At 41.6% G+C, this 17406-nt stretch overlaps 1 protein-coding gene across 1 annotated transcript in view; it reads left to right on the top strand.

Annotated features, from left to right (window-relative positions):
* Window positions 1-17406, top strand: part of LOC119414897 (CREB-regulated transcription coactivator 1-like) — a 103161-nt gene that overhangs the window by 61437 nt on the left and 24318 nt on the right. The window contains exons 8-12 of the mRNA XM_037682016.1: window positions 5872-5957; window positions 6042-6082; window positions 8407-8597; window positions 8703-8839; window positions 12706-12798. Of these exons, the coding sequence (XP_037537944.1) occupies window positions 5872-5957; window positions 6042-6082; window positions 8407-8597; window positions 8703-8839; window positions 12706-12798 (548 nt within the window). The remainder of the gene's footprint in view (window positions 1-5871; window positions 5958-6041; window positions 6083-8406; window positions 8598-8702; window positions 8840-12705; window positions 12799-17406) is intronic.

Consider the following 17406-nt stretch of genomic DNA (forward strand, 5'->3'; position numbering starts at 1 on the left):
AGTGCTTGATAGGAATTATAAAAAGGTATAAAATATTAAATCCAACAATACACAACATTGCTCTGTTTGTGCCGGGGGACTGGATCTTTGGGATGAATCAGTCTTTGCCGTAATGTATTTTGGGGTTTAAAAGCCACTGGGACATTGTGTTTAGAAAATAAACGTCTCAGTTTCTCTGATACTCCCTCAACATATGGAACGACCACTGGTCTGGGTTCCTCCTTTTCACTTGATGGCTGACTGGAGTCCTGTTTGGGTTTCTTCTCTGCTTTCAAGAAGGCCCAGTTAGGATATCCACATTGCTCTAGAGCCTGTCTTGTGTGGGATTTCTCCTTCTGCCTGGCTCCTGAGTTAGTGGGGACGCTGTCTGCTCTGTGGTACAGAGTCCTGATGACTCCTAACTTGTGCTCCAAAGGGTGTTGGGAGTCATACTGCAAATACTGGTCTGTGTGGGTGGGTTTGCGGTACACCTCAGTTTGCAAATGTCCTCTATCAGAGACTGAGACCTCACAGTCCAAGAAAGTATCTGAATTCTTTTTAATATCTTTGTTATTCTGTTGTTAACGGTGATGATTAAAGTATTTCTTACTATTAAGGCGACTTTTGGTGCTGCATGGTTTTGCTGATGACTTTGTAGTCTGGTTGATATGTAGTGAGGTTAAGCTTCATGCATGCGTTGAGACTTCCATCCGTTAAATGTGATCGTAGGTTGGTCTTAATGTTTTTTATATGTGAGAAAGACTGCTCACGTGTATACGTAGAGCCAAACATTGTCAGTACAGCAATACTCACACGCTGCAGTTATAGATGTGCGTTCCAAGTTTTGACAATCAACTGGTCCGCATGTTGAAGTTTTTTTCATTTCTCCCCACTTGTGTTTGCTCGCCAACTCTGCTTGCTGTCGTGCAAGTCTTTCCAAATCTTCATTCAGTGACTTGAACTTATTCACCCACATGTCTGAGGTCTTCAGCTTTCCTCCCAGGCTCTCATCGAGGTGGCAGCTTCTGTTTCTCCTCCCCCGTTTTTTTCCTTATTCCTGCTCTGCTCTCTGTGTGTCTGAAGCGCCTGGGTCTCATCTCCCGAACATAAATTAAGAAGATTATGGATTTGGTATCGTGGGCGTTCAACTCTATTGATAAGATTTTTTCATCAAAACGACAAGGTCCTGGGGAACCGGCGTGTCCAGCTGAGACTCACGTTGTGGGGTACGTCATGGATTTGTGGGTAGTGTGGCAATTGATGTGCATTACAGTTTTGTCTCAAGAGGATGTTGAAGACGTTTACATATTTGGATTTATGATAGCAGGGACTCTGCTTTTTGGCATCGGCGGGGCTCTGTTGTATCAACTTTTGAAGAAGACATCGGGAGCAGTTTCGGCCATGGAAAAGCTTTCGAGTCAGTGTGAAGGTTTGGTCCTCATTGTGGGAACTTTAAATCGTCTGGTCTACGAGCTTAACCATAAGGTGGAGGTGATTGAGAATCGCAGACCACCTGCGGCTTCTGGGACTCGTCAGCGTGGTGGGTTCGACCTTGAAGGAGACTCATAGCATGGATCAGTGGAATGGAATCCCACAATTAGGCATTTTCGGAACCAGAACGCCCAGATGGACTCAAGGCTGAAGAAAAAAATCTGACTGCCTGAAGAAAAAACAAAAATCAAGCTTATCTGAATCAGACTCCCGACGGCCTCGGAGACGGGCTGACTATCAAATTTCTCCTGGAACATGAGTACCCAAGGACAAAAGCTTCACCCGCCCCCCCCCACCCCGAGAACTTTCTGTGCAATCTTATCAGAACTGCTGGCTGGAACAACATCTTCAGAAACTGTGGCTGATCTGAAAAAATGCTCATGGACAAATCTCAACACCTCAATGTCAAATGCAAATGTAATCATGTTTTAATTGTGCTTGCTGGTAGAGTTTTTTGATGTCTCAAATCGTGTCCTGATTGACACGATGTGAAAGATCTTTTTTTGTAATACCACTATCTACCCTCATGTTTCTCCCCATTTTCCTATCTAAGATTATTATCTGATAAGGATAAAATGGCTGCGCTCTCGTGTAGTTGCAGCTTTGTGCACTCCGCCCATCTTTCGGACGACGGTACGTACATATTCGCGTTGTACCTCGGTGCAATTCCAATAAAGTTTATTCTGATTCTGGTCAGCAGCTTGTAGCTCAAACTCTTTGACTGAGACACCGGGGATGTAACTTAGGTCGGCGCTGTCCACTCATGTGGATGGGTGGTGAATTTAAAAAGACGAGTGCGCTCATGAAATTCTCCAAAGCGCGCTTTGAATGACTGCAGGAGATTAGATGTGAAGCCCGCTAGAAGATCAAGATGTTGAGCAGGGTCACTTGCTGTGTATGCATCTTTAAACTCTCCCATTTTTCAAAGTGTAGTAAACGACCTGTTTCAATGTCGGCAATGAAGAATTCTAGCTTGTTTTCAAATGCAAACACTGCTTGTTGAAGGGATAAGACTGTATTTCCAATGCCATGCATTTTCACATTGAGCTGGTTCAGATGTTCAGTCATGTCCACGAGATAGTAGAACTTCAGGAGCCACTCAGTGTTAGCCAACTCAGGATGCTGGACGTTTTTCATTTCAAGAAAAGTCTGGATTTCGCACAGACAAGCTGCAAAACAGCTGTGCACCTTCCCTTTTGACAACCAATGCACATTTCTGTGCAGGAGCAGACCAGGATAACTATTCCCAACTTCTTCCAGCAGTACTTTAAACTGGCTATCATTTAAAGCTTGAGCAACAATAAAGTTGACCACCTGAATGACCAGCGACATCACCTCACCAAGCTGCTCGCCACACATCTGAGCACAAAGCACCTCCTGATGTAGGATACAGTGAAAACTTAGGATGGGTCTCTTTTCATGTTCACAAAGCAGTGCTACAAATCCTCTGTTTTTCCCCACCATGCACGGAGCACCATCACTACACACCGAAATAAGTTTGTCCATCGGTAGATTTTTTTCTTTAGCGAACTCAGTGAAAGACGAATAAATCCTCCCCTCTTGTAGTCCCTTTCATAGACAAAACAGCAAGACTTTCTTCACGTAGTGTGTCACCGACAGCATACCTTGCAATCACACTGAACTGGGATAAATGGCTTCATTGGTCTGTTGACACATCCAAAGCAAGAGAAAAGAATGCTGCTGCATTTATGTCCGTCATATGTGTTGCCTCAGTTTGATTTGCCATCATGATGGCACAATCTTGAACAGTTCTTGTCGACAGAGACATGCCTTTTATTAGTTTAATTATCTTTTCTTTATCCGAAATGTCATCAAAAATTTAACTGGCAACATCAAGCATGAATGTTTTGGCATACTCGCCATCTGTGAATGGTTTTCCGTTTCTCACAATTGCTAAAGCACCAGCAAAACTAGCTGAATTCCAGTCACCTTGTTGGGTCCAAACACGGAGTTGCTGGCTTGCATGCTGCACAGTAGCTCTTCACATGCTTTCTTCCTGCTGTCCCCCGCAGGATATCCATCCATTTTCTTCCGCTTATCCGGGGTCGGGTCGCGGGGGTAGCAGCCTAAGTAGGGAGGCCCAGACTTCCCTCTCCCCAGCCACTTGGGCCAGCTCCTCCGGGGGAATCCCAAGGCACTCCCAGGCCAGCCAAGAAACATAGTCCCTCCAGCGTGTCCTGGGTCTTCCTCTGAGTCTCCTCCCGGTGGAACGTGCCCGGAAAATCTCGCCAGGAAGGCGTCCAGGAGGCATCCTAAACAGATGCCCGAGCCACCTCAACTGGCTCCTCTCGATGTGGAGAAGTAGCGGCTCTACTCTAGGCCCCTCCTGGATGACCGAGCTTCTCACCCTATCTCTAAGTAAGGGAGAGCCCAGACACCCTGCGGAGAAAACTCATTTTGGCCGCCTGTATTTGTGATCTTGTTCTTTCAGTCACAACCCAAAGCTCATGACCATAGATGAGGGTATGAACATAGATCGACCAGTAAATTGAGAGCTTTGCCTTTTGACTCGGCTCTCTCTTCACCACGACAGACCGGTACAGCGCCCGCTTCACAGCCGACGCTGCACCTGCAGGATATTTCGATGCAAATGTAGTATGGCGTGTGTCGAAGTTCCGCTTTATATTTGACCATTTCATTAATGCAATTTTATCGTTGCATATTCAATCAATCAACCTTTATTTAGACAGGTAAATCCCATTGAGTCTCGAGGACTCATTTACAAGAGAGACCTGATAGACACGCTACAGAACCTGCTGTCTCCACAAAAGCCAATTCCTCTGTCCATTCCTGCTGAAAAGTATGATACTCCTCATTTCTTTTTCTTTTAGCCATCTTCTTCGAAACGGGTTTCCGCAACTAGCTAATTAGCTGCTAGGAGGGAAATTTACTTCCTGACCATGTCACCCATGTACGTTACGCAATATCCGATTGGCTCCAGCCACCCGCAACCATGTTTTATATTTTTATCATTATTATTTTTTATTAAAGATTTGTCTGCGAGACAGATGCAGCCATCAAAAGAGCCATATCTGGCTCGTGAGCCATAGGTTCCCGATCCCTGCTTTAGAGCCTGTCTTGTGTGGGATTTCTTCTTTTGCCTGGCTCCTGAGTTAGTGGGGACGCTGTCTTCTCTGTGGTACAGAGTCCTGATAACTCCTAACTTGTGATCCAAACTGTGATGGGAGTCAAACTGCAAATACTGGTCTGTGTGTGTTTCCAACCATTTCCAAATGTCCTCCATCAAATACTGAGACCTCACAGTCCAAGAAAGCCAGTTTACTTTAAAATTAAAATTTTAGCACAGGTTCTAACATACCTGAGCCAATGACTTGGTGGTGTCCCTGAAAAGGACGTCAAGGCTCTCTTTTCTACCTCCTCCATGTAACTGGAGACCCCATAGCACACCCATGTTTCTGCCTATAATATTGCTCCCCATATGTGAAGTAGTTTGACTGCAGGCACAGTTTCAAGAGTTGACACAGTTGTTCTGTGGAAAGTGTGGTCTTGCTGCTCAGAGTGGTGTCTGATTTTAATTTTAAACTGACCACCTCTACTGCATCATCAACAGGAATGCACGTAAAGAGTGATGTGACATCAAAAGAGACCATTGTTTCATCAGTCTCCATGACGACATCCCTCACCTTATCCACAAAGTCCATGGTGTTCTGTATGTGGTGTTCTGAGCTGCCAACTAAAGGGATGAGTACAGAGGCCAGATATTTGGAAACATTGTGACAGAGTTAATCGTGCTAACAATCTGTGAGTCTGACTGCATTTTACATTTGTAACTTTATTAAACAGAAAGTTGGTGTTAGGTTCTAAAATTAATTTCATTCATTTCAGTCCGGGTAAAAACAAGCTGTTGCTTATCTCACTTTTTATTCTGTTTTCATAAACTATTGTTATTGTATGATTTACTGGAGGTCGGGTTTAGTTGTTTTGGTATAAGCTTGTATATTTTTGTGGTATTTTTCTATTTCTCTTTATTGTTCTATCAAGTACCGTCTAGTAGATAATGAAAGGGTTTGATTGTAGTTTTTAAAGCAGGAAAGCTAAATTGATTGTCAAGGAGATGAAGGGTTGTGGGTGGGTGAAGGAGTATTCAAGTTTCTAAAGATTTTCTCTGCCAATGGCCATTACAGTACTTTGAATTCAAAATCACTGATTAAAATTAGGTTTCAATCTTGAATTTCTTTTATTTTTGTCCCATGAAAATCAATGGTATTATTTTTACTTTTATAATGTGACACATCCAGTTTCTTTTCATTAAAATAAGACCTAATCACAGTAAACCAAGGCCTGGGTATTTTGTGTTTGAAACGCCCTATGACTTTAAACCTAGAGGACTGAGGGGTTTGTTTTCTTCTGTGTCTCCAGTTCTTTTACTCACTGTACCAGGTTCTGAAGTTATTAAACAGGAAGATGATGAAGACGAACAAAAACAGAACTGGAAGTGCAAAAAGGTCAAACCCTAAGTATTGAAATATTCCCTTCAAATTGTTTGTAGTCTACTCAAAACTCAGGCTGTAAATTTCTTTCTCCTTTAGGAAGTGTCCCAGTCCAAACCCTGTCCAGTCGCTGGGTTCTGGTGAGTATTTTGCCATTCTTTTTTTAACTTCAAAAGCTTGTTTGATGGTTTATTTTCTCCAAAACTCAAGACAATCTTTTGTAAGACTTTAAAAAGAACACCAGGACTCACTGTTACAAAATAGTTGTAGTCATACACCTTAAGGATAAAGGACGCTGTTTTGAGGATCATGATGTTCATATTTTGGACAGAGAAGACAAATGGCTTGAAGGGGGTTAAGCCATTTACCGTATGTCAAATGAGAATAAACTGCTTTAAACAGAGGAGGTTTCAGATTTCAGCTTTCTAAGGCCTTGCTTGTACATGAACAGTCTCTTGATAACTTTACATGCTTTATGATGTTAACTGTAAAACCGTTGGTTACGTACTGTAACCCCAGATTCTATGAGTATAGGCTTTGCCCTTTAAAGGCTGTTCGCTAGTGTGAATATTTCTCAAGCTTAGTCCAGAAGAACTGTAAGCTTGAGAAATAGTCACACTAGTGAACAGCCTTTAAAGGGCAAAGCCTATACAAAATAGAACGTTACAATCACTGTAATGCTGTCATCGCATCGCTGTTTAGACGAGACTGTAAACAATGTTAAGCATGCTGTAGTTTCTATGCTAGGTCACTAGGTAGCGCTGTGTTTTATGTATTTCTAAAGTACAAGCATGCACAGTAGAAATAGGATATATGACTATTTGAAGGAACCAGATCTTGAAGATCTGTTTGCTTGAAAAAGAAGTTCAATTTGAAATCGTAGTCATGTCATAAGGTGCGGCAGTACATCTTAATGTACGACTTCAGAGTTGTAACATGTGTCTTGTCAAGTGGAAAGCCCCCCCCCCCCCCTCCTGAGATGCTGCACTCCTCCCTTTGCCTGTTCTCCATCTTTGTCTCAGCAGAAAAACATAAGAGGAACATTTGTGGAAAAAAAGTGTTGTGGTAGCTCGTTGGTCTGTGGTGTCATCAGGAAGGGCATCCTGCGTAATAAGAATTGCCAAGTCTTTGTGCGAGTTAGTTCTCTGTGGCGACCCCTGAAGAAAGGAGCAGCCGAAAGAAGAAGAAATTCATGATTTTTTTTTTTGTTGTCTCATTTTTGTCTGGAATAAAATGTTGACAAAATTACCACAGCATTTTTCCAATGATCCATTTATTTTTATTACTCACTTTTTTTTTTCCGGTCATTGTGGTGGTGGGATGCATCACAAACAACGATGAGTCCAGCTACAGGCAGGAGATGGAACACCTGGAGAGCTGGTGCAGGAAGAACAACCTTCACATCAATGTGAAGAAGATGAAGGAGATGGTCGTGGATTTAAGAAGGAACAAACACACCTACACCCCCCCCCCCCCCTGAACATAGGAAGATCTGTGGTGGAAGTGGTCTTCAGCTACGAGTACTTGGGTGTGCATCTGGACGACAACCTCAACCGGAGCAACAACACCACCAGCCTGATCAAGAAAGCTCATCAGAGACTCTACTTCCTCAGACAGCTGAGACGAGCTGGACTGGGAAGCTCAGTCCTCACCTCCTTCTACAGGTGTGCAGTGGAGAGCATCCTGTGCTCCAGCATCAACGTGTGGCATGGAGGCTGCACAGCTGCAGAAAGAAAAGCTTTGCAGAGAGTGGTGAAGGCTGCACAGAAGTCTGTTGGAGTCAGTCTCCCCACCATCACGACATCTACACCTCTAGATGCAGGAAGAGAGTCACCTGCATCATGAAGGACCCCACTCACCCAGCACACACTTTTTGCCCCACTCCCCTCAGGAAGGAGGTTGAGGAGCATTAAGTGTAGAACCACTAGACTGAGGAACAGCTTCTACTTTGAGGCTGTTAGACTCCTGAATCTCTAACCAGAATAATAACTGAAGAATCACATCATGTTGCTGCTGATCTGTTTCATGTTGCTGCTGATCTGTTTCATGTTGCTGCTGATCTGTTTCATGTTGATGTGTTCATGCTCATCTGCTCACACAGACTCATGTTCGTGCTGCTGTTCGGCGTATTGTTTTTATGCTACTGGTGCTTTGTGTGTTTTTAGTTTAATGTTTTTCTTCATATCTTAGATCTTCTTACTGTTTTTCTTTTACATTTGGTACTTATGTTGGATGTAACTGGGACCCTGTGTACACAATTTCTTTCCACCACATGTACCACATGTGGTGTGAATGAATGACACAGAGAGAAACTCTGACTCTGATTGTGAGAGGTGGGGTACACCTGGACAGGTTGCATTACACCAGTAATACAGTATTCATCGTGTTCTTAGATAAACGTGTCAAAGACTTTATTGCCTGACAGCTGAATGTGTTTAAGTTCACAGCTCCTGTATATTTGCAGCAACCCATTCCCAACTCTGGACCAGCAGCTGACCACTTCACTGAAACCAGCAGCTCACAATAGTGGTGGTTCTCTTCCTGACCTCACCAACCTCCAGTTTCCTCCTCCACTGCCCACCCCGCTTGATTCAGATGATTCAGCTGCCTCATTCGACTCTTCCAGTACCACACACACTCTGTGTAACACACAAGGTATTCTTCAGACACTGTCATGTGCAGATTGTCAGGAACCCTTGACTCTTTAATATTTTGATGTTAATTGTTGCCTTTCCTGTGTTGTTTTTGTGTAACGTACAGAAGTCCACGCCTTTCGGCAACCAACAACCATGGAAATGCAGCCTGGGCAGGAGAACATGGTTCCTCTCATCCTAAATGCTGGAGATCCCCAGAACCTGCAGCTGTCCCCAACATCTGCACCACTTCCTCTGCCTCAGGTACTTCCAGGCTCAGTTTCTCTACTACACCACTCATTTAGTCATATTGTTTATTTAATTTTATTTAGTTTAGTTTGTTTTTATTGGGTTTTTTTTGCTCTTAGTGCTTAGTGTATTTTTAGTTGATGTTTTCATTAGTTCATATCTTAGGTGTTATTACTGTTTTTCTTTTACATTTGTTTCTCTGCATTATATTTTATATTTTTGATAGACCACCACCCATTTACAGATTTTGTTGTGATGTTTAGTTTTGATGTTTCAGGATTTTATTTGCATGTATGTATATATGAAGGACAAGTAGTTTTATTTCTATGTTTTTGACACCTTAAGATTCAGTAGTTCGTAGAGCCATCTTTAACAGTTTTAACAGCACTGGGCTCAGAAATGTGTAGAAAAGACTTCACTGGCTTCCAGCTATGGTGTCTACCTGAGTTAGTTGTGTTCGCCTCAGTCTATTCTTCTGTCTTCATTTGATCAGCCTCAATGTCAAATCAGCTGAAAACAGCGGCTGAGATGAGAATGTTAACAGTGACTAGATTTTATTTGGAAGTGAGGAGGTTATGGCCAGTCATCAAGCTAACGAGGTTAGCATCTTAAAAACCATACACTCACTAGAAGAGCACTTTGTCACTTAATTGTGAAACATTATAACATTTTTCTTGAAAGGAAATAACATAAGCTTTTTCAACGTAATGTAGTATGAACAGATGCTGAGATATATTCATACATTAAACGGGTTCTTCATTTTTCTGAACTGTGTAACATGCGTGCATTGAATTTAACAGAAATGTAACGAGAGACGTTATTTATCTTTGACCCATCAAAATGAATGCGGTCATTTATTTACAGAATCAAAGTTTAACATCAAACATTTACATTAATTTGGCAAAATATGAAAATAACAACAGCATAATTAATCAATCAGGAAAACCATACGGCCATGGTTTTCCGTTGCTTCACCACAGACATTAATGAAAACATCTGGATTAATTTTCTAGCAGAAAGGAGAGTTTGAAGATGGAAAATTGAGATTTATCTTACAGAGAGATGTGTGAGGGAATTTATCTGTTTTAACCAGAACAACACGCTCTTTGGAAATCAGCTTGTCCCAAACGGTACACTTTTGGGTGAAGGTCGACTTTACCTTTCTGAAGATAGATCAGGTCGGCGTGAAGTCCTACTTCCAGCCACTTTCAGCGTCTCCGTTGAGAACAGCTAAAATACCTCGAGAGTCGTGCGAGGTTATCCAAACAGAAGTTATAATTCCCAAAATCGTCTCTGGATCAGCTTGTTTGGTCTAGCAGCATCCATGAACGCCTGCATTGCATTCACGGACTCCCAAACGCTCTGCATTCTGGATTCCAAGAACTCTTCTGGAACTCTCTTGGAACTCTACGTGAACTCTCAAAACTCTGGAAACTCTTCCATCCTCAACTCTACTGTTGAACTGGGAAGTTGCCACATTTAAACGGGGTATACTTCCGGTTCATTTGAGAGCTTTCTGATTCGTGGATGGACCAGAACAGAGGTGTGGTTTGTGATGTAAGGTGTTATGGAAAGTCAAGGATTGTTTAAGAACAGACAGAAAGATATCATGGAAAAACCAGACTTCGTGGTGCCACCTCTCCTGTATCTTGCTGTAAAAGTTAAACATGACATTTCTTTTCAGTAAACTTTTTAGTTGACCGAAGCTCGAACTTTAACACACTTACAAATTTGCTCATTGAAGACAGAAAAATCAAGAAATGCATATTACCCTGATTTCTTCTTTGAATGAGGAATAAAAATCATTACTACTGTTTAAGTAAATAAAAATGAGTAGTTCACTTCAACCTGTAAACATTGTTTGAACTAACACAATTTGATTATCAAAACATTTGTAAAATAGTAATGATCATAGAGAATTGTCTTTTCTACTTGATTAATTCAAGAAAGAAAGTCTCAGGATGGGTCAAACTGTATTTCTGGATGCAGCTCAATGAAATGACAGTTTCTGACCATATGATCCTAAGGTCATTGATTTGACATCAGGTCAAGTTCACTACAATCAGCATTTCATATCTTTTTATTGATGTTTTTTAATTTCTAAAATGATGCATTGTATTTGTTGTGACACACAAACTGTCTACTCTAGATTTGTGTCTAAATAAATGTATTGCCCTATTGTAATAAATGATAAATAACAATAATACATAGCACATTAATGTGGTGCCTGTGGCACTATAGGAGATGTAGCCATCCTGCACCATCATTTCCAATATCTTGCCATAAATTTCCCCATTTCTTGTAGCTCTGTCCAGCTCGTGTAGAATCATCTGATCCAGCAATAAAGACAGAGGTCTGGACCTCGTCAGTGGTCCATGACTATTTTTGGAGCTTCCATACTGAACTAGAAACTAGAAATAACAAACTAACAACCCACACTCTACAATGATCAGCGAAGAAATGATAGTTTCTTATGTTATTTGTCATATGCAGATTAACACAGGGTCAACAGTGCAATGAAATGTTCAGGAAGAGAAGAACTGAATCAACTCGCTAAAAACAAACAAACAAGAAATACTGAAGCATGCAGTAATGGTACATAATAAAGTACCAAAAGTGAAAACGAAGTATAATATTTACAAGATCCAAAAGAAATATAGTAAATATGTTCCTGTAAACATGAAATATAGTAAATATAAAATATAGTAAATATGTTCCTGTTTTTAGTTTTCTACACCGCCTTACATTCTAGCTGTTTTTTTAGCTACTTTTACTTTTGGTTGTCCTTTTGGTTGCCATTTTATTTTAACTTGTTTAAAAAATAATTGTACACATCTTTTATGATTGTCTATTGTTGTTGTCGTTGTCCACTGTAAGCTTAAATGCACATGATGTATACTGCACATAACTAACAAACTACACAGGTTGTGTGACAGGTTATTGCACAGGTAGTGAGTAACATTGAGATGAATTATGATGCTAAGGTGATGACATACATGATACAGCCACATAGTGCAGCAGCAATAAATCTATTAGTTGTCACAGATGTGGCTTGGTGCAATGTTATTGTCAATAGTTCTATCTGACAGCTTGTGGATAATAACTAGTCCTTGTGCTGGGTGGGTGTGGTCCTTAATGATGCTGCGTGCTTTATGCAGACATCAGCTGTGGTAGATGTCATGGATGGTGTGGAGACTGCTACCAGTGATGTCCTCTGCTGTTTGCACCACCTCTGTAGTGCTCAGATGTTGTTTGCAGTTTTGCTGGGCGGGTCACATCCAGTGATGTAGCTCTGCTGGCCAATCATGTCTGCTTATGTCAAAATCATCACCTTGGAGCAGTTCACCATGAACAAGGCGGTCCCATAAACTGGTCTGAGTGGGGGTGGGTACCAGCAGTGGGAAGGCCCTAAACTGGTTTGGTGTGGTGCAGAACCAATGAGAGTTGAGACTGGTAAAGCACCTTGAGTTCACATATGATGTCTTTTTTTCTTGTGTTAACAAACACATGAAGGCCGCAGAGCGATAAACTGGAAAATAAAACAAAAATCTACTTTTATAAAAATATGACACCTGCTATCAATCAATAGTTAAACCATTTGATTAGAAGCACATGGTTGCTAATACTGAGCTTTTTAATTTTCTATGAAAGCATTAAACAGGCTTTTCTTTTTGCATCCTGCATCTGTATTTTATCTATCCATCCATCCATCCATCCATCCATCCTGCATCCATCCATCCACCCACTTTCATAATAAAAATTCAACAGGTATCAAATTAATTTATATATATTTTACTCTAGTTGTATGACATAATATTTATGCTATTAATTTAAAAATATGGTTTCATCAAACGTCACTTTTGTTGCTGTGCTCTGAACAGGAGACCATCGACACCATGACCCTTGAGCAAGAGCTTTCCCAGTATGCTTTCTTCAACCAGCAGCCATCGTCCCAGACACAACACAACCAGCAAGTGAGTTTGTGTTCAAAATAATTCATTCTCAACATCTCAACTGTTGACCGGCCCTTTTCTTACCTTTCAGATTTTATTTTAGTCAAACAAAATTTGTTTTTAAAACGCTGTTAAATTAGAAATTAGAGATTTACCGTTGGTAATATCAGAATATTTGCTTAGGCTATTAGTTCATCAATGCACTTCCAAAGCAGAATTTATCTTAAAACAATTTCAATCATAAATTGTTTTAGTACTTTATGTAAACATTAACATTCAAACTTTTTTATATCGATCACCATCACTTTCTTACTACATGGGTATTTTGACAAAAATATTATAAAGGTCATGCTGGAAAAAAAAAACATTTTGCACAAGAAATGCTACATTTTACTAGAGCCCAACTGATATATAAGTAGGGTCGATAAGTTGAGTCGCTATAGACGTTTGGGGACCTATTGTATTGGTGATGATTGTCCCATTATGCACAGATATAAACACTTCTAATTTCACACCTAAAACGCTGGAACCAGCTGTAATAGTACAATATATCCAGCAGAGGACATATGAAGACTACTTTCAAGTCCAAAAAAGTTCAATCTGGTCCTCTGGACATTCAAAAAAACAAAACAAAGCAAAAAAATATAGAAACGTTTCGTCTCTCATCCGAGAGACTTCCTCAGTCTGAGGTGCTGTATTCAGCTCAGTCTCTTAAATAGCACCTTCTCAGAGTGGATCAACCAGTTTTGCTGCTGACAACCAAAACCAGCTGATCACATGCTCAAGAAGGACCATCAGCCTAACAATGGATCATTAGCACACTGATGGCTGTTTACTATTCACAGAGGGCTGAGTGATACTAGCAATCACAGCATTGTAAGAGGGGGACAGTTGAACCCGGAGGCCTCCACCCCTGTTTAATGATGGACAATTTCTTTTCATAAAGATGGCCTCCTTTACTCCTCTCTCAAACCATCGTTCCTCTCTGTCCAGGATGTGAACATCTTCATCCCTGAAAGAGTGATCGCTGGCCTGGAGATGAGTGTAGACCGCAGAGTCCTGGCCTGATGATGTTGATCTTCTGTGCTGGGCCATCCTTTTGGCCAGTGGCTGTTTAGTTTCCCCGATGTAGGACTGATCACAGCCCTCCTGACACTGAACAGCATACACAGCATTACTCTGTTTGTGCCGGGGGACTGGATCTTTGGGATGAACCAGTCTTTGCCGTAATGTATTTTGGGGTTTAAAAGCCACTGGGACGTTATGTTTAGAAAATAAACGTCTCAGTTTCTCTGATACTCCCTCAACATATGGAATGACCACTGGTCTGGGTCTGGGTTCCTCCTTTTCACCTGATGGCTGACTGGAGTCCTGTTTGGGTTTCTTCTCTGCTTTCAGGAAGGCCCAGTTAGGATATCCACATTGCTCTAGAGCCTGTCTTGTGTGGGATTTCTCCTTCTGCCTGGCTCCTGAGCTAGTGGGGACGCTGTCTGCTCTGTGGTACAGAGTCCTGATGACTCCTAACTTGTGCTCCAAAGGGTGATGGGAGTCAAACTGCAAATACTGGTCTGTGTGGGTGGGTTTGCGGTACACCTCGGTTTGCAAATGTCCTCTATCAGAGACTGAGACCTCACAGTCCAAGAAAGCCAACTTGCCATTTTTTACATCTTCTCGTGTGAACTTGATGTATTTATCCACAGAGTTGATGTGGTCAGTAAAATGTTGGACTTCCTGAGATTTAATTTTAACCCAGGTGTCGTCAACATACCTGAATCAATGACTTGGTGGTGTCCCTGAAAAGGACGTCAAGGCTCTCTTTTCTACCTCCTCCATGTACAGGTTGGCAACAATAGGAGAAACTGGAGACCCCATAGCACACCCATGTTTCTGCCTATAATATTGCTCCCCATATGTGAAGTAGGTTGACTGCAGGCACAGTTTCAAGAGTTGACACAGTTGTTCTGTGGAAAGTGTGGTCCTGCTGCTCAGAGTGGTGTCTGATTTTAATCTTAAACTGACCACCTCCACTGCATCATCAACAGGAATGCACGTAAGAGTGATGTGACATCAAAAGAGACCATTGTTTCATCAGTCTCCATGATGACATCCCTCACCTTATCCACAAAGTCCATGGTGTTCTGTATGTGGTGTTCTGAGCTGCCAACTAAAGGGATGAGTACAGACGCCAGATATTTGGAAACATTGTAAGTGACAGAGTTAATCATGCTAACGATTGGTCTTAAAGGTACACCTTGTTTGTGGATTTTAGGTAAACCATACAGACTAGGTGTGGCCTCCCCTGGGTACAGTCTGTGGTACAGAATACGGTCAATAGCCTTGTCCTGCTCCAAATTTTTCAGGCAATCTATTAACTTCTTCTTGTAACCACTTCCTGGATCTCTTTTCAGAGGTTCATAAGTGTTTACGTCACTAAGGAGTGTCATAACTTTCTCATGATAGTCTTTCTGGTTCAAAATCACTGTGCACCTTCCTTTGTCTGCTGGGAGAATGATGATGTTTTTGTTCTTGCTAAGAGTGGTGAGTGCACCCCTCTCCTCTCTACTGATGTTGGAAGGTGGTGGTTTGGTATTGCTGAGGCAGGATGAAACTTTGATTCTGAGCAGTTCTGCTTCAGCCTCTTTCATTTTGTTGTTGCGGATGGCTGACTCAGTAGCTGTGATCATCTCCACCAGAGGAATTCTATTTGGTGCAACCGCAAAGTTCAGTCCCCTGGCAAGAATCTCCGTCTCCGGCTGGGTGAGCTGTCTGTCAGATAAATTCTTCACCCACTTTTCTGTCTCCCTGGCATGTAATTGACTACTGGAGTCCTACACTGAATGTGTTGTTATTGGAATAGTGATGGTGTTGATGAGTTATTATTAAGTTAAACTTGTTTTGTTGTCGAGTCTTGGACTTGACATGCTGTGCTAAGCGTGCCTGATCTGTACAGTCCCAACACTTGCTGAAGTGTGGTCTGATCTAGACACGTTGTTAGTTTCTGTTTAATGTGCTCTTCTTTGGCCTTCAAGGCCTCAATAGTAAAATTGGTCTGTCTCACCCGTTCATTCAGCAGCTGGGTCTGTGCCTTCTGAAGGATCTTGCTTGCCCGGTGCCCGCTGACCGAAGATTTTAGTTCCAGGCTCTTGGGAATGATGCCACTTTGTCGACATCTGAGAGAGGAGTAAAGGAGGCCATCTTTGTGAAAAGAAATTGTTCATCATTAAACAGGGGTGGAGGCCTCCGGGTTCAACTGTCCCCCTCTTACAATGCTGTTATTGCTAGTATCACTCAACCCCCTGTGAACAGTAAACAGCCATCAGTGTGCTAATGATCCATTGTTAGGCTGATGGTCCTTCTTGACCATGTGAGCAGCTGGTTTGGGTTGTCAGCAGCAAAACTGGTTGATCCACTCTGAGAAGGTGCTATTTAAGAGACTGAGCTGAATACAGCACCTCAGACTGAGGAAGTCTCTCGGATGAGAGATGAAACGTTTCTATATTTTTTTGCTTTGTTTTGTTTTTTGTTTTTTTGAATGTCCAGAGGACCAGATTGAACTTTTTTGGATTTTTCTACCTGGATTATTGAGCATGCATCAGGATACTTTCAAGTCATTGCCATTTAAGTTTCTCTTTCACATTCAGTACAGGCGAAGCAGGGAGCAATACTGTGTGTAGCGTATTTTGCTGAACAGAGTAGGTAAAATTTATTTTAACTGATCCGTAAACCAAATCAGCAATAACAAATTCTCTTCAATTCTCCAACCTGCTTGTCATTAGCTATGTACTTCTCAAGATAGCAAGCTAACATTTAGATAACCTAACATAGGCTACTGCCTTGCAAAACTTTGTCCAGAATAATAATTCTAACGTAGAGGTAAAATATATCAGAGTTAGTAATGTTATCTTTGTCATCCTCAATGAAATGCATTGTTTGTCTGAAATCTTTACTTCTCAAGTTCAAGTCAAGTTTATTGTCATTCGCATCACATGTGAGACATGAGGTGGAAGGAAATTGTGTACTCAAGGTCCCAATTACACCCAAAAATGGCAAAAATATAAAGTATAAACAGAAAGAGTATACAAGGATCTAAGATATACGCTAAACGAATGCCAAATGGTACGCTAAAAGATCTAAGATATACGCTAAACGAATGCCAAATGGTATGCTAAAAGATCCAAGATATACGCTAAACACTAATGTAAAATAAGATGGTGTATCAATAGCAACCTGAACATGAGCCTGAGGTGAGCCGATGGATATGAATGAATGAATACATCAGAATAAGATCAGCAGCGGTATGAGATCAGTAGTATAGATAACCAGCAGCACAGACAAGTCACATATCACCAATTAAAGTGGCATTACAGTGATTTTTTTTTTCTTAGTGATTAACCTGGTTAGGGAGTCTAACAGCTTCAGGGTAGAAGCTGTTCCTCAGTCTAGTGGTTCTGCCGTTAATGCTCATCAACCTTCTGCCTGAGGGGAGTGGGGCAAAAAAATGAGTTTGCTGGGTGAGTGGGGTCCTTCATGATGCAGGTGGCCCTTGTCCTGCATCTGGAGGTGTAGATGTCTGTGATGGTGGTGTAGTGAACTTGACCTAAGGTCAAAACCCTTGACCTTAAGAACCTT

The sequence above is a fragment of the Nematolebias whitei genome, chromosome 9 (genome assembly GCF_014905685.2).
Source record: "Nematolebias whitei isolate Nwh7 chromosome 9, NemWhi1, whole genome shotgun sequence".
In the NCBI taxonomy this organism is placed as follows: Eukaryota; Metazoa; Chordata; class Actinopteri; order Cyprinodontiformes; family Rivulidae; genus Nematolebias; species Nematolebias whitei.